General features: G+C 42.7%; 1 protein-coding gene across 2 annotated transcripts in view; it reads left to right on the top strand.

Annotated features, from left to right (window-relative positions):
- CERS6 (ceramide synthase 6) overlaps positions 1-16706 on the top strand; it is a 117586-nt gene that overhangs the window by 87279 nt on the left and 13601 nt on the right. For both annotated transcript variants that reach the window (XM_065841287.2, XM_065841288.2), the window contains exons 7-8: positions 1917-2045; positions 6195-6301. In XM_065841287.2, coding sequence (XP_065697359.1) covers positions 1917-2045; positions 6195-6301 — 236 coding nt within the window. The remainder of the gene's footprint in view (positions 1-1916; positions 2046-6194; positions 6302-16706) is intronic.

Genomic DNA, 16706 nt, shown 5'->3' on the forward strand with positions numbered 1-16706 from the left:
TGCAGTTAGAAGGGAGATGAAGAGCAGTGCTGTAGCACCTGCGGCTGAAGCAGGTGAAGAGTTAGGCTGCAATATGGCCACATGGCAATGCTAGTATCTTACTTCTAGTCCCAGAGCATAAGGTAGGTGCTTTACTGTTTTGATTATGGTACAGTGAAATGGTCCCCATGTGTGGGTTTGTAGTTACCTAAATTACTAAGGTGCTGTACCCCTGCTTTCCCTTAAGGCTCTTAGAAAGGTAAATAGCCTTTAATTCTCTTTTTGTTCAGTCTGCTTTAAGGAAATGCATGTAGAGCCATGGCTTGAGGTGACTGCTGAATGTATGTGGTTGTGCTCCACAGTGCTGGGAACCAAATAACCTGGCTGAGAAATACTGTATGTATACCAAACTAGGATCAAGTTCTCTGTCTTTAGTTTTATTTTGTTTTGTTTCCTTTTCTTTCTCCCTGCTCCGCATCAGCTCTGTGTTGGAGATAATGGCAATGCCCATTGATGAGTACGTGGCGGAAATAGGACCTTATAGCACCTGATAGCATTAAACATAAAGTTACAGGCTGGGCAGAGGTCCTGTTCCGATTCAGCTAGTGAGGCTGCTCAAGCTGCAGGTTTTTCCACAGACTGCAGGTGTATATTGCAGTAAAAGCAAGTGCTGGTACTGAGAGACAGTGGCATTGCACGTTCTTGAAAGTGGTGCCTGCTGCGTTCCCAAAGAGAGGTACTGTAACACAGGGCAGTTCCTCTTCCCAGCGTAGGACAGACAGAGCAGCCAGCAGCTGTAGCTGCTGCTTTTCTGGCGTTAACCCTGTGTTGGTGGGGGATCACCAGCACTTTCCATGGGGCCCTCCTGCCCAACACGTACTTTCAGTCCCTTGGCAAACCAGATGCTACCTCCCTAAAGACTGCAGGGTCTCAGTTTCAGCTTCTCTGCTGTGGGTCATTAGCTGAAGACTGTGGTAACTTTGCACCCAGTGCATAGTCAAATCGTGCCTGTAGTCTTCAGGGTTTTGATATCACTTCTCAAAGCTGTGTGGGTACTTCAGCAAACCCCAGCAAGACTTCCTTTTGACTGAGTTGGTGCCTTGCAGAGATGAAGTCTCATCTCTGTGGGTCGTGTTCTCTCAATAGTCAGTCGAGTGTGTAGGCCAGGCAGGATTGCTTTCTCTGCTTTGCTTGCCCCTTGGCATGTACCTGGGAATGTGGTGTTGCAGGAGCTTCACTGCTCCAGGTATTTTTCAATAGTAATAGTTACTTGCTGGCCAAATAACTCAGAGTTAGTGATCTGGAGACCACCGAACCTGCATCATTTGGGAGGCAACAAATTAGATCGGAGTAGGAGGAGCCGTATCAACTCATTTGAGGACTTTTCTGACTCTGCTACAGTGTAAAGACAAAGCAACTTCATTAAAAACAAATAAAAATCTGGAACTGGGATTCTCAGCTCTGTGAAAGCTCTCAGTTGTGCTTGGCAGGTGACTGTCAATAACGCGTAATACGGTGGAAATGTGTTTCCCATTCCTTTGTAGCTGTTTGAACTCTTGTGAATGGTGTGTTATTTTGCATATTGTATTTTGCTTGGTGTGTAAGAAATATGATTGCATTTGATTTGTATATACATATGGCTTTTCAAAGTAACTTCAGCCACAAATGTTTACTTCATTAGGTTAAATTACTATGAACTGAGAAGTGTAGATATTGCACAGCTTTCAATAACCTTTTTGTATTTTGTTAACATACAATGGTTATTTTATTCAATCTAAGTGAAATATATAGCAGGGTACTTAATGCACTTATGTAGCAAGATCTTTATGTATCATAACCATAATACTGTATTTAAAAAACATCCATCCGTTTTTGTATAAAAGTACTGAATCTCACTCTGTTTGGTTCATTTTTTTCCCTGCTTCTTGCTGCTCTAGGATTTTGGCATCATGTTTACACATCACATTGTAACAGTCACCCTGATAACCTTCTCATATGTAACCAATTTGACACGAGTGGGAACCTTGACCTTATGTCTCCATGATGCGGCTGATGTTGTCCTAGAGGTGAGAAAATATGTATATCATCAGTGTCTGTACATGATATTCACTATTCTGAGAGCTAGCATGTCAATAAGTAGAATCTATTTCTATTCAAAACAAGTATTTCTTAAGCAAAGCAGCCGGTTCAAGATAATAATGGTGGTTAATGTAGTGTATTTCCTTGGTGAAATATATTATGCTTGTAGCAGTGGATGTTTGTGACTTCAGACTGTCTTATCCCTTGATAAGTTGCTTGTACAAAGCAGACACTGATAATGCATTGCATGCCAGGGAGGGTTGCACACAGATTTGAAATATAATGTGGTAAACTCAAAAGCTCAAAGCTGTAAAATCTGGAAACTGATGACTGTATGAGATAGAAGCTCCTGGTTCTTGACCCTTCTGAAGTGAAGTGTGGGGCAAGAACCCTGGCTCCAAATAATCGAGGTGTCACAGTTCGATTCTGCTGTGTGCTTTGTCGGGCGGAGGGTGCAGGACACCTTAGTGGCTGTTCTGTGCATGCACAGTGAGCTGGCCTCTGGGCTCCAGAATGTTCTAGGTTCCTTTGCTTCCACATCCAGATGCCAGTATTAAACAGTTGGCCTTGGAGAAGAAGGGATGGTTGAAATTCTTTTAAGTCAACATGGTCTGTAACTTCCATGATGGCAATTTGGAGATCTTGTCATCCTGTATCTGCATCAATTTTTAGACAGCTCTGGTTGGCTGGCTGTGACCTCTCCATCAGGATCAAGCCAAAGTTAATAACTATTTTGTCTGAAGTTATTTTTTACTAAAGTAGTTGCAGGGATCCTGTTATGCAAGAATATATTAATAGTCTCACTGTGTGAATCAGCTATTACAGAATCCAAATCCCGCCATTCTGATTCGATAGTCCTGTCAATCTGTTTTTATTTTTTAATCTTTTTTATAATCTAGAAGGCACGTGCTTGCCTGAGATAGCAACAGAGAATCTGGATTTCTCCTGTTAGAAATAATTACATCTTTACAAGTCTATTTTTGTGGTTTAGCCATGTGTGTAGATCCATTCTGCTAGCTGTGGGTTCACCCAAGCTTTCTTCATTCCTCTTTTCTTACAACTGGACAAACTTATTTGGCAGTGTTCATTCCAGATCAGACCAGTGCCTGTGGAACTATAAAGCCACTGGAGAGCAGCTGCAATAGGCTAGCCAAAACCTTACCGTGAACACAGTGAGATACATAGTTTTTCTGAATTCCTCTGTTCTTCAGTGGCTAAGACAGAGAGAAATTACTGGTATTCCGACATGATGCGCAAATACACTTCCCCATGAGGCACATACTTTACTGGTTTTTCTAGTCAATTCGTTCAGTCTATTCTGACTGTAAATACTGAAGCCAGGCTAAAGTATAAGAAAGAGAACGACAACTCCTGAGAAGCATTTACTAGGAGGGCCGTTACAACTCCCTCAGCAGACTTTTGCTATGGCAGTGGGTCATAGCCCTGGTGCGCTATGAGAGAAATGGACTCCTGTACACTGCTGGCGTTGCTGAGGGGAAAGTCAGTGCAGAGGAAGAATATTACCAAGCTGCAAAAGAAGCTGGTAAAATATATTGCCCTAATGGGTCAGTTGTGCACCTGACCTGTTTTACATAGTATATATTTGTAAAAATGAAAAGCTATTTCCAGAGGCCACTAGACTGTTTCCACGTACCATTTTATAATGAAACGCATCCAGTGGAAAGCTGGAATGGAACATTTTTGCTATTCTCGTTGCAGGACTTAGTATATAGTGTTAAGAATACTGGAGCTGAGGTTTTTTCCATAGGTCTTAAGGCATCTGCAGGTACAGAAGAGTCATAGCAGGATTTTCAGGAGTACGTAGCTGTTCTCTTAGGTCTGAGTGAAAATTATATTGGATACTCAAAGCAGCCTAGCCAGGGCAGGACAGACCAGACATAGAGCCATTTGCTTGCCTAGGAATCCATTACATTAACTTAAGCTGAAATCTAGGCTACTGAGAGGCAGCTTTCAGAATCCCAGCTGAATTGTTTAAGGGGTCTTGGTTATGAGTGGACTGCAGTACAAAGTGCGGGTTGGAAACACTGTAATATGATCTGCTGAAGCACTTAAAATCCCACCTATTTGAGGACCTTGAGACTTTTCAGCTTCAATTAATGAGCACTCTGACGATTTTGATGCTGGTGTACAGATATGAGTAATATGCCAATTCAGTATGTTTCTGGCATATGAACCTCACATAGCCGACAGTTTCACCTGAATCCTGTCTGTGGAGTTCCATGTATCTCCTAAAAAACCTTTTTAAAGAGCAGGGAATGGACACTTCAGACCAAAGCAAATAGCTGCACTGTGAAATAAGTGGATTTAAATAGAATAGCAAGAGTATCTGGAAGAGCTGTGTTATTCAGTTGTAGTTAGGGTTTTTTAAGCTTTGAAAATTGTGTTGCATGGTCTTAGGTGGCCAAATTCCATCCAACAACATACTCTTTCCCTTTTTTTTGTAGTCTTTCCTTATCAATGTCATTTTTAGATTCACTATTTGAGAACTGATGGCCCAACAGGCGTATGGTTTTTGAGGAATGACATGATCCTACTACAAGTTGCTATAGCAATATCAGTTCCACACACTATGAAACCAGCTTTTTTAGACTGACACCATGGAAATACATCCAGAATTCTTAGCTGAACTTTCAGTCATTTAAAAATCAAGGTTTTGACTCTGACTCTCCTGCTTTGCATGTTGGCACGAAAGTGTTCTCTTTTCCATAAACCGGACTGTGAGTACAAACTGCTAGGAGACTCTTTTGTGTCTACTATAGAATATAGAGCCGATTCAGAAGGCACTGTGCAGCACTGGTGGCTTTCCTCATATTCCTAACTTGTTTTCTGTTAGCGAGGATATCCTTTATATTCATATTTTATGTGGAAACATTGCAGAAGTTATGTAACATACAAAAGTGCAAGCTGGCTTTGGCATCCAGATTGTCTGACATGAGTATTGAGCACTTCTGGTTAAGTGTGTTTGTACCAAAAATATAAGACAGAATGCAAGAGTTTGTCTTGCCATTTTAGACAATTCTCTGGTCTGAATTCTGCATTCAGAGTAGTGTTGTATATGTATAGTTGTGATAATTTTGCTCCCTCTTAGCCCTCTGGAAAGTCTGCACAATTAAGCATCTCAGTATGGGAGCAGGATACAGGCCCCCTCAGAGGGGTCTTTGAAAGGGTTCCCCGTGACTTACGTAGACATTAAATTAGGCTCTTCATTGTGCGGTGACTCTCTGGACATGTTTGACAGAAAACATAAAGACTGTCCCTGCCTTGATGCAGATGTTTTAAAATAAGTAACTGTTCACACACATGAAGGCTTTGGAAGCAGTATAGATGTCTTAAAACAAGCTTGTTTGTACATACTGTTTTCTTCAGGGAGAAGAAGGCAAAGAACCTTCAGGGAAGGTCAGTGTTTTAATGGGTAGTTTGAGTGAAGAGTAATTAGTAGACTCTTTCACTGAGGAGTTGGAAGACTGCATGAAGATAAATAAGTGTGTAAAAACAGGTGTAGGGAAAGAAGTTGGAAAGTAAAAGTTGGAAGGAGAGGAGAAGAGAGGCTTAGAAAAAGATTTGAAGGGGAGGACTATAATCTTAGAGGTAGAAACTGTTTTGTGTAGGCCAGAAAGGAAGAGATGCTGTAGGAGAACATAGGATATGGGACGCAATACAGGATTTGAGACAAAGTTTATATATAGCAACACTAGAAGGTCAGAGAGCATGGAGCAGGTGAAAGATGGATGGATGCTGAAAATGCAAGTGGAGCATACTGGAAAGGTGAGAGACAGGTAGGTAAATAGGTTGGGAACACAGCTTCAACACAGTGAGGTTCAATAAAAGGTTTAGAAGAGTTTTGCAAATCTGGAATTGTAGGATTTCAACACATAAATTGAATGGGGAAAGAAGAAATGAGATATGTACTCTGGTTTTACACAGTTTGAGATTTTTTCTGAGAAAACATTTTCCACCTGCATGGTGGAGAGGAGTTGCAAGGTCACTGTGAGGTGGCCCAATGAAACTATAAGCCATTTCATTAAAATTTGATTTATTCTTCTTACAGCTTATACACAATACAAGAGAACTCAGTTGGCCTTACAGAAGTAAACAGACATTTCTTTCTTTTACAGGCTGCCAAAATGGCAAACTATTGCAAGTGTCAAAAACTGAGTGACCTTCTGTTCCTTACATTTGCCATTGTCTTCATTGTCAGTAGGCTTGGCATATATCCCTTGTGGTGAGTAAGCATATCATTTTCCTCAAATGCTAGGCATCAAACAAGTTTGAAAATAACTATGTTGTAATTGAACATGATTCATTGACATTACTCTGTTTCCCAAAGCACGAAGGAGAGTTTCTGATATAACCAGGTACTGAAATAGCTTATTTGCTAGAGTGCCGTTGTGTTTACTGTGTGCTAGACAAGAAATATATGGGGCTTTTGCTGCTTTTAAGGTAGAAGTGGGTTGGAGACCACATAGTTTCCAGGTTAGCAGTTGGTGGCCTGTGTTGGTAAGAAGTTAGAGGAGAAATAAAATATTAGTCGCTGAAAACACTGACCAGAAGCTAAGCTTGAAGCTAGGATCTTCTCATTCGTTTTCAGTGCACGCTTTCTGAATGTGTTCAGCTTAAAGAAAAACATGGTGAGATAAGGAAAGTCTGGCCCAATGAAGTCAGTATGATGATGTTATTGACATGCGGATTGCAATACTGCAGGCTACTCCTTTTACATCCCTGCTTTGAATTGCGGTCCTGGGAAGGCTGTGTAATACGTACATCTATAAGGTAGTTATACAGGCGTTACTGTAATCTCACCTCTTCCCAGACGAGGGCAGCTGCTTGCATGTGCACATGCGCTCTCTTGTAGGTACACACACGTCATGCACACAAGCAGGATGTAGATGTTCAGTTTTTTAGCTCAGGTCTTCAACACCCAAAAGACAGCTGGCTAGTTAGAAAATACACTGATGTACTTCAGTGTAGAAATGCATTAAAGTGCCTCTGTAACCTGTGTGCTATATATGAGGAGAGCTAGGAGAAGTCATTGGCCTTGCTTTTGTGTTCTGGATGCTTTCTTTCTCTCGCATGCACAGAACTAACCCAAATTCCTGTATCAGTATGAGATCAGGAGTGGTCTGTCATTGCATCAGAAGGCAATAACAGTGACAGTTTTGGTTTGGAAAAGCACCAAGAATGCCAAAAATGTTACCTTTTGCAGAGTTTTATTTAGAGAGGTAACCACCAAGCTCATTTTTCGAGCATGCAGAGGATTTACAGATGCCAATGTCAACCTCTCTGCCGCAGTTCCCTTTCAAATCCTCTATAATGATATCTCTTTGGGGTTTTGTTACTGCAAACAGGATAAGACCAAGGTGCCTTTAGGGAGCTGTGTAATCAGCTCTGCTTGACAGTACAATGTAGAAATCTCATTTAGCATTTAATGACTACAAAGATAATGTGATAATGCCTGGTCCCTGCTGCACTATGAGTTGGTGAAGGACCATGATAAATGGAGAAAATGGATCGACGCACAACCTGCATGTTTAAAAATGCTTGTTACTTTTTTCCAAGGAGCAATTATTTGTTTCTTAAACAGCTTTGCTTCCCTTTCCTCAGTCTTTCCTTTGAAGATAACTGGGCCATTCACTGAGTATCTGTAAATGAAGTATTAATAAGCTAGTTTTTCTACTTGCATAATCTCAGGAACAATGGTGGCACTTCCACTCATAGGATTTCATCTGCCTGTTGCATTCTGGTTTATATTGAGAAATTAAAGGAGCACCCAATTCCACCGGTGCAGTTCTGCCACTGGAGACTGCAGTACATGACTCTGCTTCGGGGAAGTCAGATGATGACTGGATGGATTTACGAAGGGGAAGGCAAAGGTGAAGTCATACTTGACCAACCTGATAACCTTCTATGATGAAATGACTGGCTCGGTAGATGAGGAGAGAGCAGTGGATATAGTCTCCCTTGACTTCAGTAGGGTTTTTGACACTGCCTTCTAGAAGATGCTGAGAGAGAAGCTGTGGGGGAATTGGAGTAGACAATCTTTTGAGGTCCCTTCCAATCCCTAACATTCTGTGATTTTGTGTGATAACACATGGGTGGATGAGCCAACAGTGACATGGGTTGAAAACTGGCTGAGCAGCCAGACCCAGTGGGTGGTTATCAGTGGTATGGAGTTTAATTGGGGGCCAGTAACCAGCAGTGTAACCCAGGGGTCAGTACTGAGTCCTGTTCCATTCAGCATCTTCGTTAATAACCTGGATGATGTAGCAGAGTGCACGCACAGCAAGTTTGCTCGTGTTCCAACGTGGGAAGAGCGGCTGCTGCACCAGAGGGTTGTGCTGCTGTCCAGAGGGATGGAACCTCAACAAGGCTGGAGAAATGGGCTGGCAGGAACCTCATGAAGTTCAGCAAAGGGAAGTGCAAAGATCTGTACCAGTAGATGCTGGGGGCTGACCAGCTGGAAAGCAGTTTTGCACAGAAGAACCTGAGGATCCTGGTGGGCACCAAGGTGAACATGAGCCAGCAACATGGCCTTGCAGTAAAGAAGGCCTATGGTATCCTGGGCTGCAATAGGAGAGGTGTTGCCAGCAGGCTGAGGAAAGGGATCCTTAACCCTGCTCAGCACTCCACATGTGGAGTACCGTGTCCAGTTCTGGGCTCCCCAGTACCAGAGAGACGCAAAGCTGCTGGGAAGAGTCCAGTAAAGGGTCACTAAGGTTGATGAAGGGACTGGAGCATCTCTCACATGAGGAAAGGATGACTCAGGTGGGACTGTTTAGCATAAAGAAGAGAAAGCTCAGGACAGATATTATCAATATATATAAATATGTGAAAGGAGAGCAGAAAGAAGACTGATCCAGGCTCTTTTCATTGATGGCCAGGACCAGAGGCAATGAGCACGAACTAAAACACAGGAGGGTCCATTTGAACAGCAGGAGGTACTTTTTCACTGTGAGGGTGACCAAGCTCTGGCACAGGCTGCCCAGTCCACAGGTTGTAGACTCTCCATCTTTGCAGACACTGGAAAGCTGTATGGACATGATCCTGGGCAGTCTGCTGCTGGTGACCCAGCCCGAGCAGGGCAGTTGGACAGGGTGATATCAGCCATTCTGTCATTCTGTGAGCTGCCTTATGTGTTTAGCTCTGAATCCAGCATTTAAACCTCATTCTCTGTTATTTGAAATGGCAAAGAAGGAACTGCTGACTTGGAATTTTTTGTTATTCAAACACAAAATTTACCAGATCACTGCTATGTGCTTGCCTTGCTGAATAGTCAACAAAGAGCAGATTAATCTTGTCCAGAGTGCATAATTTTGAAGGAGGTTATTTGTCTTCACACATTTAACTAGAAACAGCTGCCCAATATGCTTTTTCTCTTGAGACATCTGAAAATCAGCAAGGTCAAGATTTTCCCATCCTTTACATCCTTACTATGGTAGTCAAGTTTTGGGAAGTCCACACTTTAAACCTGAAGTGTTTAAAATAGCACTGTGTGTTTATAATTGGAACTGAAGCTCAGAAACTGGGAGTTCACACTGTCTTGAGTGATCTCTCTGAATTGTTGCAGCCAAGTGTCACACTGTGCAAGAAGCCCTTGCTAGGACTAGGCAAATTATAAACTAAAGAATGACGTGGCTAGTGGGAATCAGGCATCACAGAGCTGAAGTCCATGTAAGAGTCCCCAGTACGTACCTCATGCTCTCTGACTGGCAGAGTCCCGCAAGAGATTACCAGCAACGGTGATAAGTTATCTAACAAGCGTCAAAACTTGAGCCCTGCTTTACAGCTGTGGCATTTTGTGCTGATGTTCTGAATGTGCCCATCTGTTCCCATATATGCTAGGCGACAGCAGCACTTCCATGCCACTTGAGATTGAACCATCTGAATCCTGCTCTACAGAGTAGCACTGGCCCAGTGTGCTGAAAGCACGGTAAAAATCGAAGTGAGTAGATGTAGGGAAGAGGGAAAGGGAAAAGGGCTGAACAGCACCTTCTGTGCTTGATGTCAGCTCCCCTGGTACTGAATATTGGGCTAATGAGGGCAGCAGGTTACAGCTGTAGGTGAGCTTTGTTGCTGGGATGGAAAAGATCAGCATAGACTGGTGAAGGCGGAGGGGTTGTGTGTTATGGGAATGCAGCAGCCAACAGTGTGCTCTGTGCTCCTCTGTCACAGACAGAGTGGTTACACTGGCGATGCCCCTGCCGCTCCTCTCCCTTAATCAGTGAAAGAACACATGTATTTATTTCAATATGCAGATGGTTCAGTGTGGTGTATATGATCTTTGATTTTTAAGACCATCGTATTTCCAGACCAAAGCCTTGATGTACGTACCCCTAATGGTTACCCTTACATAGGCATATGATCACAGAGCTCAGCTGTACTGTGGGCATTGTGTGTGAGTCAGGGTTGCAGGGCTGAAGCATGGAACTGTGAGCTTGTCTCTCCCAAATCCTTTTCCTCTGTGAAGCAGGAATTCTAAATCTTCGCCCCCATTAGCTTGCATGTCAGCAAAGATGAGTCATTGGAGTGGCAGCAGGCCAGGAAGCATAGTTTTGCTCTCCTTTGCTGAATATTCAAAATAGCAAAATTTGGTGCCTGATTAATATTACATAAATATGTAAATTTTTCTAGCATAAAAACTGAGAGGTATAAAATTGGTGTGTGCACAATGTAAAAGGAAGACTGTAATTTATAAGAAAACTTCACCCACACAGTAAGGTGAATATCCAAGACAGGCTCCCAGGCTTATGAAGCACTGGCATGCTGTTGTGCTCTGACTTCGCACAAGTGCCATTTAATTTTGCATAAAGGTACTAATAAACAATTCAGAGTGTATCAAATGCTGTTGTTTGAAGGTTGTTTAGCAGCGGGGCTAAGACAAAAGAAATGGCAATTAGGTATATATTTAGCAGTCTTTCTGCAGGCATCTGGAGTTCATTTCAGCAATAATTCAAAAACCCCAGGACACTTTCTGCCTCCTGCAGCTAAGTGAATGTAGGAGTAAAGCTGCTATTTTCACTGACAAGACATTTTGCTTGTGAAATTCTCCCACTTGCGCATAATCACTGTTCTAGCAAATTACAACATAAACCACAACTCTCCATGGGTCAGGGGGACTACGATGCCTTCTCAGGTGATACAGGATTGTAGGGCGAATGAAAGCAGTCTCAAACCAAAGAATTTATGTACATTATGTGAGCCCTTAGCTAGTCTAATCAAGCTGGACAAAGCAGTTACCTCAAGACTTTCTTTATTTCAATAAACCTTGCAATTCCTCTTCCCTGGGCCTCAAATGCTTGTTTTTGCTGTAGTTACATGGGCATAGTCTTCTCTCTCGATAAAAGAGTGGTTTGCTTTTTGCCATTGTTAGATTTTTCTTTCAATATCCAGAAAGGGAAACTCCATGTGTTTGTAATATTTATTAATTAGTTTTTGAGGTGTGCAGAGGATAAACAGGCATCTTCCATTCCAGGAGACATGAGTAAAAAATTTGCTTAAAGTAACTGCAGGTAAAGTTGTAACTTTTGGGTTTGAAAGGAGAAGGAGAAGGCTCCCAGGAAAGCTACGCTGACGTTTGCCATATGAAGTCACCACGCTGGGTAAATTCAGGTTCTTTCAGGTTGCTCTGACTAGTACTAGTATGTAGTTGTTTTTCCCTACTTTTGACTATTTTTAGAGTCAATTATATTGTATGAGAGGTAGAACGCAGTGGGTTTCAGGGAAGTGTTGCTGACAAGTACTGCTATGAAAAGGCCAGGGAGCAGGGAAACGACGCTGGCATTCAGGCAACCCATGAGGTCTCAGCATGGCACATGTTACGTATATGCACTGACAAACATGGAACAGTGGCTTAACTGTACAAATGTAAATGAAAGCCTGACTCAGGCTGATTATAAAGAACACAGGTCATGTTCTGCATGTGCTGTCCCCCAAATCCTCATCTCGGCAAATTTGATACAATCCAGGTGCTCTGTACTCTGTCCTGTCCTTGATCTCTTCAGATACTGTCAGTGCCTGGACTTTTGTTCCACATTAAAAAACAGCAAGGACAGACAGCCACTTTAGTTAGTCAGTATGGTCTTATTTAATGTGGGTAGCTATGTCTTAACTGGATATTCCGTTTTTAAGTCTGTTTGGAAAGGTTCTCTCAAAGAAAAAGATGGCAAAAATAATTCTCACTGTTACAACTCAAAGCTGTTTCAGGTGCATGTCTCATCAGCTGCAATGTACAGTTGCTAAATGGGATTTTTATGCCAAAAAATCCTATATAAGCATGGATCTGCCAGTCATCGGAAGAACAACTTTATTCCTTGTCGTTCTTTCATTTTTAAAGCTCACCAGAGTACACACAGTCTGGCTCATGGCTGATTTCTAATTGCCTTTTCATGGCAACGAATATCTGCGTGAACCAGACAAGCATGGCATGATCCTCACTGAGTTAAAATTAACTTCTGTTCACCATGGTGTGCTGTAATGAACCCTAGTTACTTATTACCAGTCATTCTCTTGTCTCTGCTTGACTGGCTGAATTGCTCTTCCCGAGTTTCATCACTGGTTAAACAACAGCATGGGATATAGCCGTGCACACACTGGGTCTCCAAATAGTGATCCACTATTGCCAGTTTGCACTGTTCTATCTCTTTTATCCTGGAATCAGCTTCTCTCTGAGCAAAATTGCAGCCTGAGTCACAAACAGGGCAGCACAGAGCCCCCATGAGTAGCAGCTGCTGCAAAGATTTGCTGAACCTCTCTTTTTGTGAGCTTTGTTCTTTTTCTAGCTGATACTGACTGTTTTTGTCTCTTTTGGCTCTTAACATGCAGGGAGGTTGGGTTGTCGTCTTTCATACTGGTTTTCCTTCCTGGAACGTTTTCTGCTATTTGACCCTTGAAGCATGTACATTGTGGGAAGGCAGCATGGGGACCCCGGCAGTCACCCTGCTTCATTCCTCTGAATGTATGAGTAAAACAGAAGCTCCAACCTGCCCTTAAAAGGCATCCTACTGTTTCAAAGCTATATGTAGGCACTAGTTAGAGCGAGAACACCGGTCAGTTACTTGCATGGGAAGAATTTAAGTAGCCAGATAAATCCGAACTGCCCAGACCTTCACAGTATCACAGTATCACAGTACGTTTGGGATTGGAAGGGACCTCAAAAGATCATCTAGTCCAATCCCCCTGCTGGAGCAGGAACGCCTAGGTGAGGTCGCACAGGAATGTGTCCAGGCGGGCTTTGAATGTCTCCAGGGAAGGAGACTCCACAACCTCCCTGGGCAGCCTGTTCCAGTGCTCTGTCACCCTCACTGAGAAGAAGTTCTTTCTCAAATTTAAGTGGAACCTCTTGTGTTCCAGCTTGATCCCATTGCCCCTTGTCCTATCATTGTTTGCCACTGAGAAGAGCCTGACTCCATCCTGGTGGCACTCACCCTTTATATATTTATAAACATTAATAAGGTCACCCCTCAGTCTCCTCTTCTCCAAACTAAAGAGCCCCAGCTCCCTCAGCCTTTCCTCATAAGGGAGATGCTCCACTCCCTTAATCATCTTTGTTGCCCTACGCTGGACCCTCTCCAGCAGTTCCCTGTCCTTCTTGAACTGAGGGGCCCAGAACTGGACACAATATTCCAGATGGGGTCTCACCAGGGCGGAGTAGAGGGGAAGGAGGACCTCTCTCGATCTACTGACCACCCCCCTTGTAATACACCCAAGGATGCCATTGGCCTTCCTGGCCACAAGGGCACAGTGCTGGCTCATGGTCATCCTGTTGTCCACCAGGACCCCCAGGTCCCTTTCCCCTACACTGCTCTCTAGTAGGTCATTCCCCAACCTATACTGGAACCTGGGGTTGTTCCTGCCCAGATGCAGGACTCTACACTTTCCCTTGTGAAATTCCATCAGGTTATCCCCCGCCCAACTGTCCAGCCTGTCCAGGTCCCGCTGGATGGCAGCACAGCCTTCTGGCGTGTCAGCCACTCCTCCCAGCTTAGTGTCATCAGCAAACTTGCTGATAGTACACTCAATTCCCTCGTCTAAATCATTAATGAATATATTGAATAATATTGGCCCCAGTACTGACCCCTGAGGCACTCCACTAGATACTGGCCTCCAACTGGACTCCGCACCATTGACCACCACTCTCTGGCTTCTCTCTTTAAGCCAGTTTGCAACCCACCTCACTACTCTATTGTCTAGGTTTTGTGATGGTTTTAGCTACTTCTGATGGATCCTAAAGTCAGTGAAAGCCTTCTTAGCCTGGCTAGTATTATGTATAGAGATGGACAAACATCTCTGATTGTTCTATGGTAAAATAACTTACATTTTTATTAAGAACATAAATCTCTTCTGACACTGTTCTGAGCTTATTTTGCTCAGAATATTGTGTAAACCAGAGCACAATCTAAGTTGTTTGTGGGAAACAGATATTAGAGGAATAAATTATGACTTTGATCCAGGGTACTTGATTCCTGATTTTATTTGTGCTGTCAGTGAATGGATGCTGTAGAACTAACGAAAGTTATCTAATGTGCTTATATTTCAGCCTGTTCGTAGTTTCAGCAGGCAACTTATAACCTGTCAGTTTATCAAGAGCATTTAATAAAGTTTTTGGCAAGCTAACTACAGTATATTTGAAGAACACATAAGGTCCAATTTGTGGATGAAAAAGAAAGTTTAATTAAATAAGTCTCCATAAATTTACTCACAACTCTTGTCTTAGCTCTTTAGCAGAGCATATATAATGTTGTCATCCCATCTGCTTTTAACAAAGTGCTCTCTGATGTGGTTCTTCCTAACTGGTTATTTTATTTCCTCAGATTGTTTACAGCACTTCTGAACTCAAGCCTCTAAGTGCGATATGAAGCAAAGCTGATGTCTTTGGAGTGCTGGCTTAATACTTATCCAACTATTTACAGGAAAGCTATAAGAAATGGAAAGGTTACAGGTGTCATTCACCATTGTGGGTTTGCAGTGTAAATAACAAAAAGTGGCATTTGCTCAGTGTTTCCATTTTTAAGATTTTCATGTGATCACAACAGGAAAAAATTATATGAAAAAGGGTTTCATCAGGCTTCCAAAGCTGATTCTCTTATCCTCATTTTTAGTTTCTACAGACTTTACCCTGTAGCTGTAATAATGCTTGCTGTTGTCAAGGATAGGCTGTTCAGCCAGTGTTCTCACTTTCCTCCCTTTATTAGAAATTATGTCCTTTCTAAAACCTGTGCTCTGGTTGAAAACAGGACAGAAACCATTGCCAGGGCACTTCTTTTGCTCAGAATTTTTCTGATGAGTGTAAATGTCTCATGGGAAGGGAAACAGCATTGGTGTTGTTCTTGTGGCCAGACACATCAGCCACTTTCGAATCAGCCCAGCAAGGTGTCGTGACTGGAGAGCAGGATGACCTGAGGAGGCTGAACTGAGGGTTGCTTCTGCCATGATAATCAGCTGAAGTTCTCCAGGTCTCCTCTGAAGTTGCATCATTTGCAAGGAGGGCAGAAAAAAAGAGGCTGACCATGGGAATTTGCAGTTTGACTGTGGTTTGTTTTGTTTTATTGGTTGTTTTGTTTTGTGTTTTTTTGAGAGACATGTGCAAGGAAACTTTGACCCAAAATACATCTTAAAGCATTGCTTGTTCCATGTTGGGGAGAGCTGTGCTGGGACAGCAGTACCACAGGCAGCTTATAGGGGTGCTGATGGTCTGGGTGGCCATAGGTCGTTGGAGCATGTGCAGAAATCCTGCCTCTTCTCACCTCTTTTCTCTTAAAGGCTGTATCTGTAGCACCAGGGTTTGCTGTTGGTGAAGCATATTTGGTGGTGCTACGGAGTTGATATAAAAGCAAAACAGTGCTACAGGTTCACTGTGGGCTGCTGGTGTATGTCGGACATAAAAATCATAGCTGTGCAAAAGCGTGGGAGTATGATAGTTAACTCACCAGCTTGAAACAGTAAATGGCTTTTGAACACCATGATCAACAGCCGTGATGCAGCTAGAGTCTCGTTAGTGCTCTGCTAGGAGGAGGTCATTATGGCTAAACGCTTTGGGAGGAACCCAGCATCTATCTAAGTGAGCTGGTTTCATCAGTGCTGCACAATAGCTATGAAAGTAGAGATCATTATTAAGAAAATTGGATTAAACTGACAACTATTTAAGGCTGATTTTCCAGACTTTGGTGTAAAGGAAATGCTCCACACCGTGCTTAGGGCGGCAGAGGTACAGTTGATTGGGGTTTTGGTTTTGTTTTTTTTCCCCTTTGCATCTATGTCTTTTGGCATTTCTTGCACAACTGGACAATAATCCTTGAGTCATTTGTTTGAAAGATAATTCCTTGGCAAATGCTGTGCCACTACACTTCCTTAAGCTGCATGATTTGACTAATCTTTTTCTCCCAAAATGTCTCCATGGCATGTAGCTGAGCATAGGACAATGTGTCAGTATGTGCTCCAAACGCAAGAGGAAGAAATTTTCCTTGAGCAGAGGTACTGCACTTACTTTTAGAAGGCATGGGGAAGGCTTTTGTGTTCTCTGATACCCTGGTTTGCAAATATTGGTAACGGGCCTCCAATAGTTTACAACATATGCCTTTCCTATAGTATTTGGTTAATAGCATGAACCCTAGGCAAATGGATCTAGATATGTA

The sequence above is a fragment of the Patagioenas fasciata genome, chromosome 7, assembly GCF_037038585.1.
Source record: "Patagioenas fasciata isolate bPatFas1 chromosome 7, bPatFas1.hap1, whole genome shotgun sequence".
Lineage (NCBI taxonomy): Eukaryota > Metazoa > Chordata > Aves > Columbiformes > Columbidae > Patagioenas > Patagioenas fasciata.